Below are 15,525 nucleotides of genomic sequence, written 5' to 3' on the forward strand. Positions count from 1 at the left end.
GGTAAATGGCCACCTTTAGGTCTATAATTCTTAACAATACTCTCAGTTGACACTCATGACCACTTATATTTAAGAGCCTGAGGTTCAGGACACTGCTACCAGTCTTAACTCCCATCTTAACACCGCACTAACCATTTCTAAGTGAGAATATTCAAATCATAAACAATCATATTTTAAATCCAAAAAAGTAGCTTGTGTGTGACAAAGGTGAGGTTTACCTGAAACCTTGATACTATTGGCCTCACAGAATCCCTCAGTAACATGTTACATTAGACAATTTTTTCTTAAAAGGTGAACTAGCTGGCACTGTTGAGTAGCAGGTTAAGCCTTCGCCTGCTACGCTGGCATCCCAAATGGGTGCCAGTTCGAGTCCCAGCTGTTTCACTTCTGATCCAGCTTCCTGCTAATGCACCTGGGAAAGCAACGGAAGATCACCCAGTTGCTTGGGCTCCTGCATCCACGTGGGAGACCTGAAAGCTCCTGTTCCAGATCGGCCCAGCTCCATCCACTGCAGCCATTTGGGGATTGAAATACAGATGGAAAGATCTGATCTGATCTCTCTTCTCTCCCTCCAAATCTGCCTTTCAAATAAATAAATCTTTTTTAAAAAAGTGAACTAAATTCTTTTCCTTACCTAACTACACAGTTATTTATACTTGTATGATCCTTATTTTTCCCGCTGAAATGTTACTAATGAACTTAGTGTTACAGTAGCTTTCAGTTATTACATAATTTTCACATGTTTCAGTGGGATGATTACCTGGTAAGTACTCCAGTTAGAATCTCCACTGTCAAACTCTACTAAAACATTTGAATACTTACTTAATGTAAAGCATGACAAAAGCCACCAACTGCCAGGCTAAATCAACCAATTCTGGATCAAATGATAAAGGAGAGTGATAAATTGGAATTCTACCAGCACTTCTGACATTCGCGGTGTGGTTTAGGCATACAAAACTATCTATGTGAATTTCAGTTTTCTCCTCTAAGACTGAAGAATATTGAAAGCATGTAACTTACAATGCACAGACTATGTTTAATTTCCATATGTATTTTAGGAATGACTATAATCAAGTCTTTAAAAAATATGGGGTCAGTGATCAATACTTTCAAATAATTGAAGGCTATCGTACTGAAAAGAAAGGTCAAAATATTATCTATTGTGAATACAGACATTCACATCTTGGTGAAAATATATGCCAGTAGTTTTTTGCTTAAAAAAAAGCCAAGAAGCAGACTGAAACAGACCAGGACACCTAGAGCAGGTGGTTACTGAAACCCTGGAAAATTTCCCCCAAACAAGCAGTTAGAATTGTGTGCATGGGGCTCAGCAACATTCTGGTTCATACTCTTAAAAAACGCCTTTCAGATGATGTTGTTGATGAACTCAAGAACTTTATATTCTATGAAGAAGTTAAACTCAACCTGTCTGGGACAGAGAAAAAACAAAAAGCAGGGTGCCATGTTTTCACATATAGTGGTAGGAGAAGGATTCTCTGATTAAATTGACATATGAAAAACAAAGGCAAGCACACCAAGGGCCTCTCAAGGGGAAAAAAGAGTTCCGGGGGTGTGAATGCCTGTTGGAGGAAATTAAAAACACAGGCACACACATATAATGCTCACCAAAGAATTTTACATAATCTCATTCAATTTTAACCTCCAAATTACAGAATACATATTTTTTTGAATGACGAATGACTTTGGATTGCTAGGAGTCCACGGTACATTACTCAGGGCAAGATACGAGGGACACAGCCAGCACTGTAGCATAGTGGGTAAAGCCGCTGCCTACAATGCCAGCATCTCAGATGGGTGCTGGTCCAAGAACTGGCTGCTCCATTTTCAATCTAGCTCTCTGCTAATGTCACTGGGAAAGCAGAAGATGGCCCAAGCACCTGGGGCCCTATACCCATGTGGGAGACCTGGAGGAAGCTCCAGGCTCCTGGCTTCAGCCTGGCCCAGCCCCAGCCTTTGTGGCCATTTGGGGAGTGAACCAGCAGATGGAAATCCTCTTTCTCTCTCTGTGGCTCTGCCTTTTAAATAAATAAATCTTTAAGCAAAAAAAAAAAAAAAAAAAAAAGTATTAGTGACAACTGCAGTGAGTTTACAGAAACTATCAAGAAAGTACAGCCAAGTTATGGTCTTATTAGCTATTCAGATAAATCAGTTAAAAACAACAATAAATAAAAATATACATTCACAGAGCTATTCAAATCTGGGAGATCACTAAAAGTAATGGAACATTCACTATATTGTAATCCTGTACATTTCCAAAAGAAAATGATCTCTATGTGGGAACATAAAGCAAAGAGCCAAAGAGCAAACATCTATCACTATCTTCTTGTAAAACAGGTAAAAGTGCCCACTCAATGCACTTACAGATTATGAAGATGGATAAAAAAATTCCCAAGCAAGTATCAGCTATGCACTTTATGATGGAACAAGTCATTGGACTACAAAGCCAAAAGCCAGACTCTGGTCCATCAGGACTTCCTCTAAATACTGTCCTCTCATTATGTAAAAAAATGAACCAGTAAAACGATTACATCTGTCTTTTCCTTTTTTAAATGCATAACAAAAATGTCTTTAGAGCATGAATACACCATTTCAGAGTTGGAATTTTTAATTTATGAGTCTGAGCATTTCAAATATCCTAGTAGTAAAATAGTACAATCACCAAATATAACACTTTAATTTTCTGCCATTTTACTGTTTTTACCAACAAGTTATAAACCATGTTGTGAGAAAACAGCAAAATACCTATTTCTGTAATTCACAGTATGCAAGTTATCTGTCCTTCATTACCAAAACAAACCAAGCTTGTTTAAAATCCTCTCCATGTAAAATTAATACCAATCTGAACTTAAATGAAACACACCGACTTGAAAATATCAGTAATGTGAAAATATTCCAAGCAGAAGTGAATATGCTAATATTTAACAGAATCAATTTTATCTATTATTTTATTGAGCAGAAATGTACAAAAATTAATGATGTATTAATGCAACAAAACAGATTTCTTGAGGATTCCAATCTCCTGTTTAGTATTTAAGTGACATCATAAAACTCTGGATATTAAGTGTTTACTGGCATTAGCATTTGAATTTTCACTTTCCATGAATAAATATTCCCAAAGAGCACAGGACTATTTTATTTCAAATGTTTGTTCTGATACTTACTATCTTTTCTTATTTTACGGGTTCTTTACATTACCTTTCTTTACAATTAATCCATTTACTTAATAACATCAAAGAATTTTCTTAATGACAATAGGTTAAAAACAAGTCATACACTCTAATTCAAAATTTCAACATTATATGAAATTCCTGCCCCCCAAAAATTGTTAAATAGCACAAATCTGTACATTTAAACAAAAGGAAAACCTCGAGTTTTAAACAAGTTCTCCTGAAAAAAATTAATCGTTCAAGCTCAGTGGATTTTCTGTTACAAAGGGTATACGATCTTTGAATTCTACTGGCTGGCCCAGAATAATTCAACAGCAATAATTAGCACTAAGTGAACAATAAGCCTACAAAGTTTAACATCAAATTAACTCGGTCATAAACAATTCTGTTACCTTTCTTCCAAGGGAAGCAAAGAAAAAAAAAATGCTTGATTTTTTAAAAGGACGTTTAACCTATGATAGAAATAGACTAATGTGTCTTGCTTCAAGCGCCCAAGGCAAAACGACCACGTTGGCACAACCGGAGAGAGGAGGAAAAATCCCGAGATTAAGAGGCTGCGTCTCTTCATCCCCGAATGCCCGGGCCTTGCCTCTCTGCCTAAAGCAGAAGTCTTCCCTTTCCCTGGGCCTGAAACGCACGATCTTTCCTAACTAAATGCAAGAGCCACCCCGAGCTGCAGCAGCCTAGCCCGAGGAAGCAGCGACAGGGCCTAAGGAAATGGTGTGGGGTAGGCCCACGCTGGGGCGGCGTTAGCAAGAACGGCGATGGTGGACGATACTCACTCTGGCGGGAAGAGGCGCAGTTCGTCGATCTTGCCTAGGAAACCGAAGAGAGTCCGCATCTGCTCAGAGCTAGCGCTCGGGGAGACATTAGTCACCTGGATTACCTCGGTGCCGCCGCCTCCGCCGCCGCCACCACCACCTCCGCCACCGGGCCCGCCGCTGGGGCCTGGGCCCGCAGTGCTGGGGACGACGGTAGTGTTGCTCATGGCGCTGCTCGCGTTCTCGCCCCTGCTTTAACACATCAAACACACAACAAACAGTGAGAGGGAGGGGGAAGAGGAACCGGTTCGCGGGAGAGGAGAGGGTATCCGCTGCTTCAGCCACTGCCGCCGCCGCCGCCGCCGTTTCTCCGCCCCGTCGCACGCCGGGGGGAGGGGAAGAGAGCGCGCGGGTTGGAGACCACGAGAAAACAAACGGCCGCCCCCACCTCGCCTCCAACCACCTCACTCCCAGCCCCCGCTCCCCACAATGCCTTGCGGCGCCCGGGCGCGTCACCGCTGGCTCCGCCCCGCGCAGGCCCAGCAGGCCGCACCCGCAGCCGAAACTACGAACTAGTGAGAAGGCAAAGCTCTAGTTTTTGATTTGTAAAGAGGCTCGCATTAACTTTTTTATTTTTTAGAGCAAGCATTCACTGTCCTGCAAAAAAACTGCACATTTTAGCAACTATTTTCATTAAACAGAGCCTGATGTTTCTTTCTGCACTGAGAATCATTTGTAGATCTGTCCAGTTCCGAACACTTCCTTCCATCCTAGCTACCAAGATTTTTATCCCTACCACTATAAATTTTCCTAGGATCTTCTTTTTAAAAGCATATCACACAGTAATTAAATATATCCAAGTATCTGATCCACATTTTCTAGAGAAAAACTTGTTCACCTGCGCATTCCTACTTAGTTTTGGAACTTTAGACAACCATCCCCTTCCCCCTTTTTAAAAAGACTGATTTCAAAGCCAGTGATCTTCCATTCACTGGTTCACTCCCCAAATGCCTATACAGCCAGGGCCAGACCAGGCCACAACCAGGAGCCAGAACTCCATCGGGGTTTCCGCTGTAGATGGCAGGGACTAAAGTACTTGAGCCACCCTCATCTTCCTACGTGTGTTATTAGCAGAGCTGAATCAGAAGCAGAGCAGCTAGACTCCAACCTGCATTCTGATTCTGGCTGTGGGCTCCCAAACAGTAGCCGCAATGCCTGCCTGCCTGCCTTTTTCAGCCTCATCTGAACCACTCTCTGAACTGCATCTAGTGTTATCCAGTGACTTGCTATTCTCCAAACCTGACAAAAACTCCATTGCTCTGGGCCTTTATGTAAGTTAGTAATGACCTCTCTCATTATATCTAATAGCTATCTTCTGTAGAGCCTTCCTCCCATTGCTGCTACAGTTTCTACTTAGGGTTTCCTTTTCTCTGCTTAGTAACAAGACATAGCTATATTTATTGTAGACATGTCGTCTACCAAAGTTGTGAGCTTTCTGAGCCATTCCAAACCTAGCACAGTATACGTGACAGTGCCCAACAGATGTGTTGAATACACTCACAAATATATATCTTTATGACATCCATTTATTCCAGGACAACTTGCTAAATAATGACTTGACTGAATATTTTGGAAGCTAAATAATGTACTTGACTATTTCTGAAAGCTAAAATAATGTATTTAACTGATGCTTTACAGAATATCTACATTAGTAAGTACCTCTTGGCATAAGGCAGTCAAAAGTGTAATTTGTGAGAGATCAGAGCACAAGCACAGTTATAGAGCCAACTGGCTAGGTTTACTTACTACCTTAGTATTGCTTAGCTCTTATAAAGGAAGGGAAGAGGATGACTGAACGTGAGCCTCAGCAAAATTACAAATTACAACAAACTGCTTGTCGCTTATAAATTTGTATCTTTGAATATAAATAATGCCAAGTAAGTTCTCATTTTGAATCAGCCATATACATGTATACACATATATATGTATATGAATTGCCAATTACAGATTATTGACAGTTCAATGAATATTAAAAGTGTCTGTTATATGCCAAGCATGCTAACAGTGTTCAATAATAAAAGGACGGGCACCATGTCTATAATATTTTTTTCCCTTAAACTTCAATTTTATATTCTCTCTGGTGAGTATACAGAATCTTTTATATCATTCTGTATCTCACTTTTTATTTGTTATGGTAAGCATAATAATTTGGGTGTCCCTCAAATGCCTGTATGTTATGGGCTTGATCCCCAAGTTCTATGTTAGTAATTAATAAATTAAGGGTTGAAAGTTAATCCAGTGTTGTTGGAAGTGATTAAATTGAACTAAGTCACTAGGGTAGAGCCCTCCAGGAATGAATTGTGATGGCTTTACAAGGAGACACACATGGACTGGAGGGTGAGCATGCTCTCTGTCCATCTGCTTCCAGCATTACCATCTGAACTTCCCTCCATTCTCTGGCCTCACCAGATGTCTGAATCAATGGGGTTGTGTGATCTTGAACTGTGAACCTCTAAAAACTGTGACCCATGGGGCCAGTAGCCTGGTGTGGTGAATAAAGCTGCAACCTGCAATGCTGGCATCCCATACAGGCACCAGTTCAAGTCCTGGCTGCTTCACTTCCGATCCAGCTCTCTGCTAGGGCCTGGGAAAGCAGTGGAAGATGGCCCAAGTCCTTGGGCCCCTGCACCCACGTGGGAGACCCAGAAGACGCTCCTGGCTTCTGAGAGGTGTAGCTCCAGCCCAAGTTGTGGCCACCTGGGGAGTAAACCAGCAGATGGAAGGCCCTCCCTTTGCCCCCACTTCTGCCTTTCTGTAACTCTGCCTTTCAAATAAACAAACAAATCTTTAAGACAAAAAACAAAAAACTGTGACCCAAAAGAAACTTTCTTCCTTCCTAAGTAGCTCCTCTCAGATATTTGAGTTACAGTGATAAAAAGCTATTACTGTATGTATTCATTTTTATTTATGTTAGACATATTTCATAAATAAAATGGCAAATTCAAACCAAAGAAAAGATTGCTCTAAGATAAACCCTAAACCACCAGAAGCTTATTGAACATACAAAAATGGGTGGTACTTTGATATGGAAAAAGAAACTGGCAAGAAATAATTTTATTCAAATAAAGAAGTTTTTAAAATATTTTAGTTTCAAATCATTTAGTAGCTAGAAAAATGTATATATACAGAACTTAAAGCCAGAAGACTGGCTTAATATCTAGCCTTCTCATTATGCATATGATGTGAGGAATTTTCACTTCACTTCTAAGTACTTACCTCAGCCTCCTTATGATCAAATGAGGAACAGAATAATAATTTTGAAGATTCTTGTAGGTCTAATCACAGATCAGATAATTAACATTGTGTTATTGTCTGCTTAATACAGAGATAAATATATACTAAAGGCAAATAAATATATTGAATTATACTAGTTTTAAATCACCGCCATTTTATTTTGCCTCCAATTATACAAGTCAATAAGAGGACAGAATCTGAATTAGACATCACACCTGTCTTATTCACTATTATCTACAATATCATAAGAGGCAGTCAAAAAACAGATTTCTTCAAATATTGTGTACATATATGTTCTGGGGGATTTTCCTAGCCATTAGAAATACAACAGGGAAAAGATACTCAATGTTCCTTATCTCACAGCACTTCTGATCTAGAATGAAACACTATAATAAACATAAAGATATAAAGAGTAACATGTTGTGATAAAATAAAACAGGACAGGACAGGAGATGAGAGAGAGGGCCTTTTCCCCTAAGACCTCATAAAGGAGGAGGCAAGCCATTTGAATTTCTAGGGGAAGAACATTCTACGCGGAGGAAAAATAACAAATTAGATAGTAAGAACTGGTTTGAAGCTTTCAAGAAGACTGCTCTTTGACAATGAATGATTTCCATAACATACACTATGTTTCAGGGACTTAGAAAGAGATCCTGCCACATGTAAAGTGAAGTGAAAAAGTATGGACTAAGTGACACTTATTTCATCTGTGGGGATAGGTTAGAGAAGGCTTCTGGTTCCATTTGAGTAATGAATATTATCAGTTTTACTAAAAGTTAATGCTATTTTGAATCCAAAGCAAAAAACAACTTGTCATACTGGCCTATAAAGTCATGTTACAGGAATGTGCATATGATTTCTGTAGGATTTTTAAACGTGGAAAACAACCTAGAAGTTCCCCATAATACACAGGGCCCTCCTGTTCATAGTTAGGGAAGCACTATTACCACAGTGCTAAGAAAATTACCAGGTTGTTGATACTGGCAGAAAAGTATGTCAAATATAAGAAAAATGCTTTACCTAAATACTCAAAATAGTAACAATCCAGTTAGCCATAATGATTAAGCTTCTGTACTTTCTAGTCTCAAGTTTCTAAAAAGATCTTGTATATTTAGATGGAATCCCATCAGGTAAGAGAGAATAGACACATGTATACACAATTTCTCTCTACCTGCCAGATAGCATGTTCACGCTGAACAGGTATGTCACTTTTGCTTTTGTTAGCCACCTTTGTTCACACTAGAAAAGATGGTAGAATCCTCTCAATTGACACAATTTTGCAAATCTGTACAAGCAACAGGTCTTTTATCAAATCAGTTGATAAGCAATTCTTCCCTCTAGCAAATGAACATTTTTGAGGGCAAGAAAAGCAATGTATCCTTGTGTTTATAATGTCCAATAATCCTAGACAAAGCCAGTATTTGACAAAAACTTTTTTTTAGTATCACATATACACTATAAACTTTAGAAATGTCTCATATAATCTCAATTTTTTTTTTCAAGATTCTATTTGTTTATTTGAGAGGCAGAGTTATACACGGAGAAAGAGGGAGACACAGGGAAAAAAGACTTGAATCCACTGGTTCATTCCCCAAACGGCTGCAATGGCCAGAGCTCAGCTGATCCAAAGCCAGGAGCCAGTAACTTCTTACGGGTCTCCCAAGCAGGTGCAGGGGCCCAAGCATTTGGGCCATCTTCTACTCCTTTCCCAGGTCATAGCAGAGAGCTGGATTGGAAGAGGAGCAGCTGGGACACGAACTGTTGCCCACATGGGATGTCAGCACTGCAGGTGGATGCTTAACCTACTATGTTACAGAGCGGCCCCATAATCTCAATTCTTCAAAAAAGGTAGTTTATCACTAAGGTACACATAAAGGTATGCATGTCACAGATAGGCTGAATGAAAATAGCAATGTACTTATTAGATTTTTTGTAGTACACTCAAAGTATTTGACTAAAGTTTTTTTCCTTATAAGTATAGAGAACAGTAAGAAACTTGCTGTTTGCAAATCTTAAGTTTTATATTTAAAGGAAACTTTTTTTGAAAGGCAGAGACACAGAGATCTTCCATCTGTTCATTTGCTCCTCAAATGTGCACAACAGCCAGGGCTGGCCCACGCCAAATTAGAAGCCCAGAACTCAATATGGATTTCTCATGCAAGTGGGGCAGGAACCCAAGTATCTAAGCCATCATCTGCTGCCTCTTAAGGTGCACATTATTAGCAGGGCATTTGAATTGGAAGTAGAGCTGAGACATGAATCCAGGCATTCTGATATGTGACGTGGCATCTTAACTGCTGCATAAAATGCCCACTCCATACATCTATACATTTAAAAAACAAGTCTCTACAGATCTATTTTAATTCTACATATTAGATAATTATACTTCTAATTCTGTAGATTTTCTTAATTTTTTTTTTAAGATTTATTTATTTATTTGAAAGTCAGAGTTACACAGAGAGAGGAGAGGTAGAGAAAGAGAGAGGTCTTCCATCCACTGGTTCATTCCCCAGTTGGCTGCAATGGCTGGAGCTGCGCCGATCTGAAGCCAGGAGCCAGGAGCTTCTTCCAGGTCTCCCACGTGGGTGCAGGGGCTCAAAGACTTAGGCCATCTTCTACTGCCTTCCCAGGCCGTAGCAGAGAGCTGGACTGGAAGTGGAGCAGCCTGGCCTTGAACTGGCGCGTCAGACCAGGGTGCTAACAGGCTGCGCCACAGCACCAGCCCCATATTTTTAATAGTGTCGAACATTTACATATTAGTTTCCCTAATCAAGGAATTAAAACATTTGTACAATTTGATCTTTATTTTTTCTATGTTGTAAAATTAACTCTTCATGAAGGACAGTTAAAGACCTATAAAACTAGAAAAAAATGAAAGTGTACTCAATTAAATAAGGTTGAATTGCATTAAAAACTGGTTTTTAATGCTCTGAATACATCGAAGTTGCCACAGTGATTAATAATGTAGGCACAGGATTGGCACTGTGGCGTAGCAAGTTGAGCCACTGCCTGCAGTGCCAGCATCCCATATGGGTGCCAGTTTGAGACCCAGCTGCTGCACTTCCAAGCCAACTCTCTGCTATGGTGTGAGAAAGCAAGTCCTTGGGCCCCTCCACCCACATGGGAGACCCAGAAGATGCTCCTGGTTCCTGGCTTCGGATCGGCGTAGCTCTGGCTATTGAAGCCAATTGGGGAGTGAACCAGCGGATGGAAGACCCCTCTCTCTCTCTCTCTGCCTCTCCTTCTCTCTCTGTGTTAACTCTTTCAAATTAATTTAAAAAAAAAAATAATGTAGGCCCTAGAGTCAAACTGAAGGGTCTCTACTACCCGTTAAGATAATCGGGTGACCTTTGGCTCATTACTTTGTGCTTTAATTTCCTTATCTGAATTAAAGAAATAATAATAATGTCCACCTCACTGGGGTGGTTGAGGAAAGGTGAGAATCCACAAATGCTTAGAAAAGACTAACCATTATAATCATGCTTATTGTACAAATAAAGAAATTAAGAATTAGGAAAGTCAGGTAAGTGATTTAAAGAAGTAATAATGAAGCAGGCTCAGATTAGAAAACAAACCCAATCAGGTTATCTCACATCCAAGCCTTCATTTCACTATGTTGTCTCCTACTATCTCTTATATGAAAAAAATGAAACTTGTAAAATTGGAATGGTAATGTTTAGTCTCAGGTTCTCTACTATTAACAAAAAACCTTTCATTTAAAAAAAAAAAAAAAGGTTGCCTTCAAGTGGGCTCCATTGTATTCTATCATTCTCTTTCAGCCTAGAACCCTCACTCACATGAAAGATATGAATCAGAAGAGTTAATTTTACATAGTGAGACTAGTTTCTAATTTTAGATTTCACACTTTAACACATTTTTATGGAATATTTAAAAACTATTATAAACTAAAAACAAATGCATGTTGAATATTCAAACTATATGAATGAAAACAAAGCAGAATCTTCCATTCTGTCCTTCATTCTACACCCATGCATGTTCTCAACTAATATACTAGGTACTGCCTCTGAATTAGCCTCATGAGTCCCTGTATTCTTATTGGAAAAAAAATTGGACTAATGATAGTGTCTGAGGTTTCTAAAATTATAAGTATTATGAATATGAAACATAGTTATCAGAGTGGCCAACATAAAGGCACCCAACAAATGTTTTATACCATTGTAGCAAAGTCAGTTTCCAACTCTCCATTTCTTCATCTTTTCATTTCTGTCCCACCAGCATTATTGTTAAAATGAATGCCTAAGAAATTATTTTGTACAGTTAAACACTAAAGATGTGAATAACACTATTAGATCCCTTTCTTCTTTATGAGCTTGTTACAATGTAAATATGAAATGAAAATAAACAAATTTCAAGTTTTCATTATCATTTTAAGCTTAAAGCAGCATACCACTAGATTATGGCTAATTAAAAAAATTCCTTTTTTGATAAACCACAATGTTTCCATTGAAAATTCTAGGATGGTTTCAATTACTTTTCCACATTTTAGAGCAAGAGTTCTATTATTGGCAAAAGATACAAACTGCACATAGCCCTGATTAATATTAAATTAAAAGTACTGCGACACAGGTCAGAACAACAATCAAATAACCAAAGAACAAATAAAAAAGGCAAAATATTACTCACTAAACACATGAAACAATCAAAATTCCTGACAAATAGTAAAGCATAGTAAGTAGTTTTTTAAAGGTCATAATGCTGTTTCCCCTCAGTTGCCACTGCAGTCACTTGAAACTATGATCTGCAATTACTTTCAAGCCACATTAGCTCAGGTTGGAGTCTAAAGCACTTGGAGACATGATCAAATAATTATTTTGAGGGAGAAAACAGATAACATTTCTGGGAAATGAGGAGTCAAAAAGGTCAGTATCTATAAGATGGAAAATAAACAAAGCTGTTCTAATGGTAAATTTAATGTTGAATGAAAAACATGTTCCTCTAGATAAAGAGCAATACTAGGTTCACATATTTACATTGTGGGTACCATGTATTTAAATGTTCTCTAGTATGTAATTCAACACCCAGTGATAGATACTTTTCAATTATTTTTTTTATCTTGACAGGCAGAGTTAGACAGTGAGAGAAAGAAAGGTCTTCCTTCCATTGGTTCACCCCCTAGATGGCTGCTGCAGCCGGCGCACAGCGCCAATCTGAAGCCAGGAGCCAGGAGCTTCTCCTGGTCTCCCATGCGGGTACAGGGCCCAAGCACTTAGGCCATCCTCCACTGCACTCCCTGGCCACAGCAGAGAGCTGGCCTGGAAGAGGGGCAACTAGGACAGAACCCGGTGCCCCAACCGGGACTAGAACCCGGGATGCCGGCGAGATACTTTTCAATTATTTAAGTATATATAATTTGCCATGTTAAAGAAGGGGGAAAAAAAGTCTAGCGGAAAAAATTTATGTGTAATCTTGAAGGCACCCAGGAAGTTAAAATAGAATTTACCACATTGCAATTTCTAGTATAAATATGCCACCTAAAAATCTGAGCATCAAATTTTAAACTAGGGCTGAGTGTATGGTGGTTTGGTGAAGTGGTGAGGAGCTGCTTGGAATATGGGAGTAACTGGGTTTGAGTCCTGGCTTCACTTGTACTTTCAGCTTCCTGCTAATGAGCACTCTGAGAGGCAGCAGATAATGCACAGTTCACGTAAGTGGGTCCCTGGCATCCACATAGGAGATCTGAGTTGAGTTTGGGCTCCTGGCTTTGGGTAAGCCCTGACCCAGCTATGCTATTGCATGCACCTGAGGAGTAAACCAGCAGATGAAAGATCTCTCTCAGTCTTTCTCTTTCAAAGAAAAAAAAATTTAAAAAATTTTAAATACTGTACTGATTGTGATCATCACATATCAAATTATTCAGATTTTCCCCCTTGTCAACATAGTTGACACTAAGGATAAACTCACAGGGACTATATTAGGTCTTACTCAAACTGCAGGGGAGCTTTGCCCTATAATGGCCATTTACAAAAATGTATGGCCTCTTTTTAAAATAAATGAAGTTGCAAGCAGAATCCAACTGAAAAAAAATTTTTATAGAGTGTGATAAACAAATTTTAAAATAATGGATTTTGACTAAAACTAACTTTTACATAAACTTATTCAGTTGTAGTTTTTTATCCGTTACCACAAGACAAAAGAATATTACAAGGGGCATTCTAGGATTTGGTGCCCAAATTTTACCTCTGTATTAGTTTATTAACACTAACTTAAAGTTAAAAAAGAAATTATAAAGCCCATATAAATAATATTAAAGTTGAGACCTTAAATTACAAAATATATTAATCTTAGAAAAAATAGCAAGAATATTACACTACCTATTAAAAGTTAAGAGTAATAATCACTGGAAATAATAAACATTTTCAACGATTTTAGAACAATCAATCAATAAATTTCAATAGCACAGTGGCTTTTTTAATGTGGTAAGGTTGATTTTCCACTGCCCTTCAGTTTCTTTTAATAGAATGACCATAAGTAAAAAAAAAAAAGCTAAAAGCAATCAATTTTTTCACTAGTTTCTCCATTTTCAAGTGAAAAATATAAACAGGTAAAAAGCCCTTTAACTATGATTTTTTTAAAGATTTTATTTATTTGACAGGTAGAGTTACAGACAGTGAGAGAGAGAGAGAGACAGAGAGAAAGGTCTTCCTTCCATTGGTTCACTCCCCGAATGGCCACTACGGCCGGAGCTGCGCCGATCCGAAGCCAGGAGCCAGGAGCTTCTTCCTGGTCTCCTACGTGGGTGCAGGGGCCCAAGCACTTGGGTCATCTTCCACTGCCCTCCCAGGCCAAAGCAGAGAGCTGGACTGGAGGAGGAGCAACCGGGACTAGAACCCAGCGTCCATATGGGATGCAGGCACCGCAGGTGGAGGATTAACCTAGTGCGCCACAACGTTGGCCCCATTAACTATGATTTTTTTTTTAAAAAAAGATCTTATTTATTTATTTGAGAGGCAGTTCCAGACAGAGAGAGGTCTTCCATCTGCTGGTTCACTTCCCAAATGGCTGCAAAGACCAGAGCTGGGCCAATCAGAAGCCAGGAGCTTCTTCTGGGTATCCCATGTAGGTACAGGGGCCCAAATACTTGGGCCATCTTTTACTGCTTTCCCAGGCCATCAGAGGGAGTTGGATTGGAAATGGAGCAGCCAGGACTCCAACCAGCACCCATATGGGATGCTGGCACCGCAGACAAAGGTTTAATCTACCATGCCACAGTGCCGGACCCAGCAATGAATTCTTTAAAAACTAATTTTCATTTACTTGAAAGGCAGAGCAACACACACAGCTATCTTCCATCCATTGGTTTACTCCCCAAATGTCTGCAACAGCCAAGGGCTGGGTCAGGCTGAAACCAAAGCCTGGAACTCAATCTGGGTTCCTGTGTGTGCATCAAGGGCCCAAGCATGTGAGCCATCATCTGCTGTCTTCCAGGGTGCATTAGCAGGAGGATGGATTGGAAGCAGAGGAGACCACACATCTGGCACTGATACGGGATGCTGACATTACAAGTCACAGCTATCACACTGTGTCAAACACCTGCCCCAAAAAGCGTTTTTAAAAATAAAAGGAAAACAAAACTATTTTCATTTTTAAGCATTTTGGGGGATGCTTGATAATGTAGCAGTCATCTGTTGATTGCAGATTATGTGGTTGTTCTATATGCAGTTATATCAAAGGTTTTTAAAAAATTGAGAGGCAGAGAGACAGAGATAGAGACAGACAGCATATGTATTGGTTCACTTCCCAAATGCCTGCAACAGCATGAACTGGCCAAAGCCAAGCTGATGCAACTCCATTCAAGTTTCCCACATGGGTGGCAGGAATTTAATTACTGGAACCCCACTGCTCTTCCCAGGATCTGCATTAGCAGGAAGCTGAAGCCAAGAGCTGGGGCCAGGTATTGAACCCAGTTACTTCAATGTGAAAAGTAGGTCTCTTCACTGCTAGGCTAAACGCCCACCTGGAACGTGACATTTTCTTAAAGCGGGGGCACTAAAAAAAATTCCGTTCAACTGACAATAGAGAGAAATTTAAGACCTAAAATTATAATCAAATAGTAAAAACTCATAGAGCACACTAAATGCTTCATGATTCAAATGTATGAAGAAAAGCAAAGGAACACAGAAAATAAAAAATGTATAATCCAGAGGAAAATACTCTAACAGAAAAAGTTACCACACACAGTTTCAATAAAAACAACAAATACAACATAAACCACATCTGAAATTATGAATAAAAAATGTAAAAAATATGTACTACCTTTAATG

At 39.3% G+C, this 15,525-nt stretch overlaps 1 protein-coding gene across 11 annotated transcripts in view; it reads right to left on the bottom strand.

Annotated features, from left to right (window-relative positions):
• The window catches only part of SRSF11 (serine and arginine rich splicing factor 11), a 48,147-nt gene that overhangs the window by 29,398 nt on the left and 3,224 nt on the right, over positions 1-15,525 (bottom strand). For 5 of the 11 annotated variants that reach the window (XM_089337209.1, XM_070078283.2, XM_002715926.6 and 2 more), the window contains one exon: positions 3,971-4,198. The exons of 1 other annotated variant lie outside the window; for it this stretch is intronic. In XM_089337209.1, the coding sequence (XP_089193335.1) occupies positions 3,971-4,176 (206 nt within the window). In that variant the 5' untranslated portion in view covers positions 4,177-4,198. Of the gene's footprint in view, positions 1-3,970; positions 4,441-15,525 lie in introns of those variants that run through there. 5 more of the 11 variants (XM_070078284.2, XM_017346178.4, XM_089337208.1 and 2 more) reach the window with 2 other exon arrangements.

The sequence above is a fragment of the Oryctolagus cuniculus genome, chromosome 7, assembly GCF_051225735.1.
Source record: "Oryctolagus cuniculus isolate XC-2025 breed Fujian yellow rabbit chromosome 7, ASM5122573v1, whole genome shotgun sequence".
Classification (NCBI taxonomy): Eukaryota; Metazoa; Chordata; class Mammalia; order Lagomorpha; family Leporidae; genus Oryctolagus; species Oryctolagus cuniculus.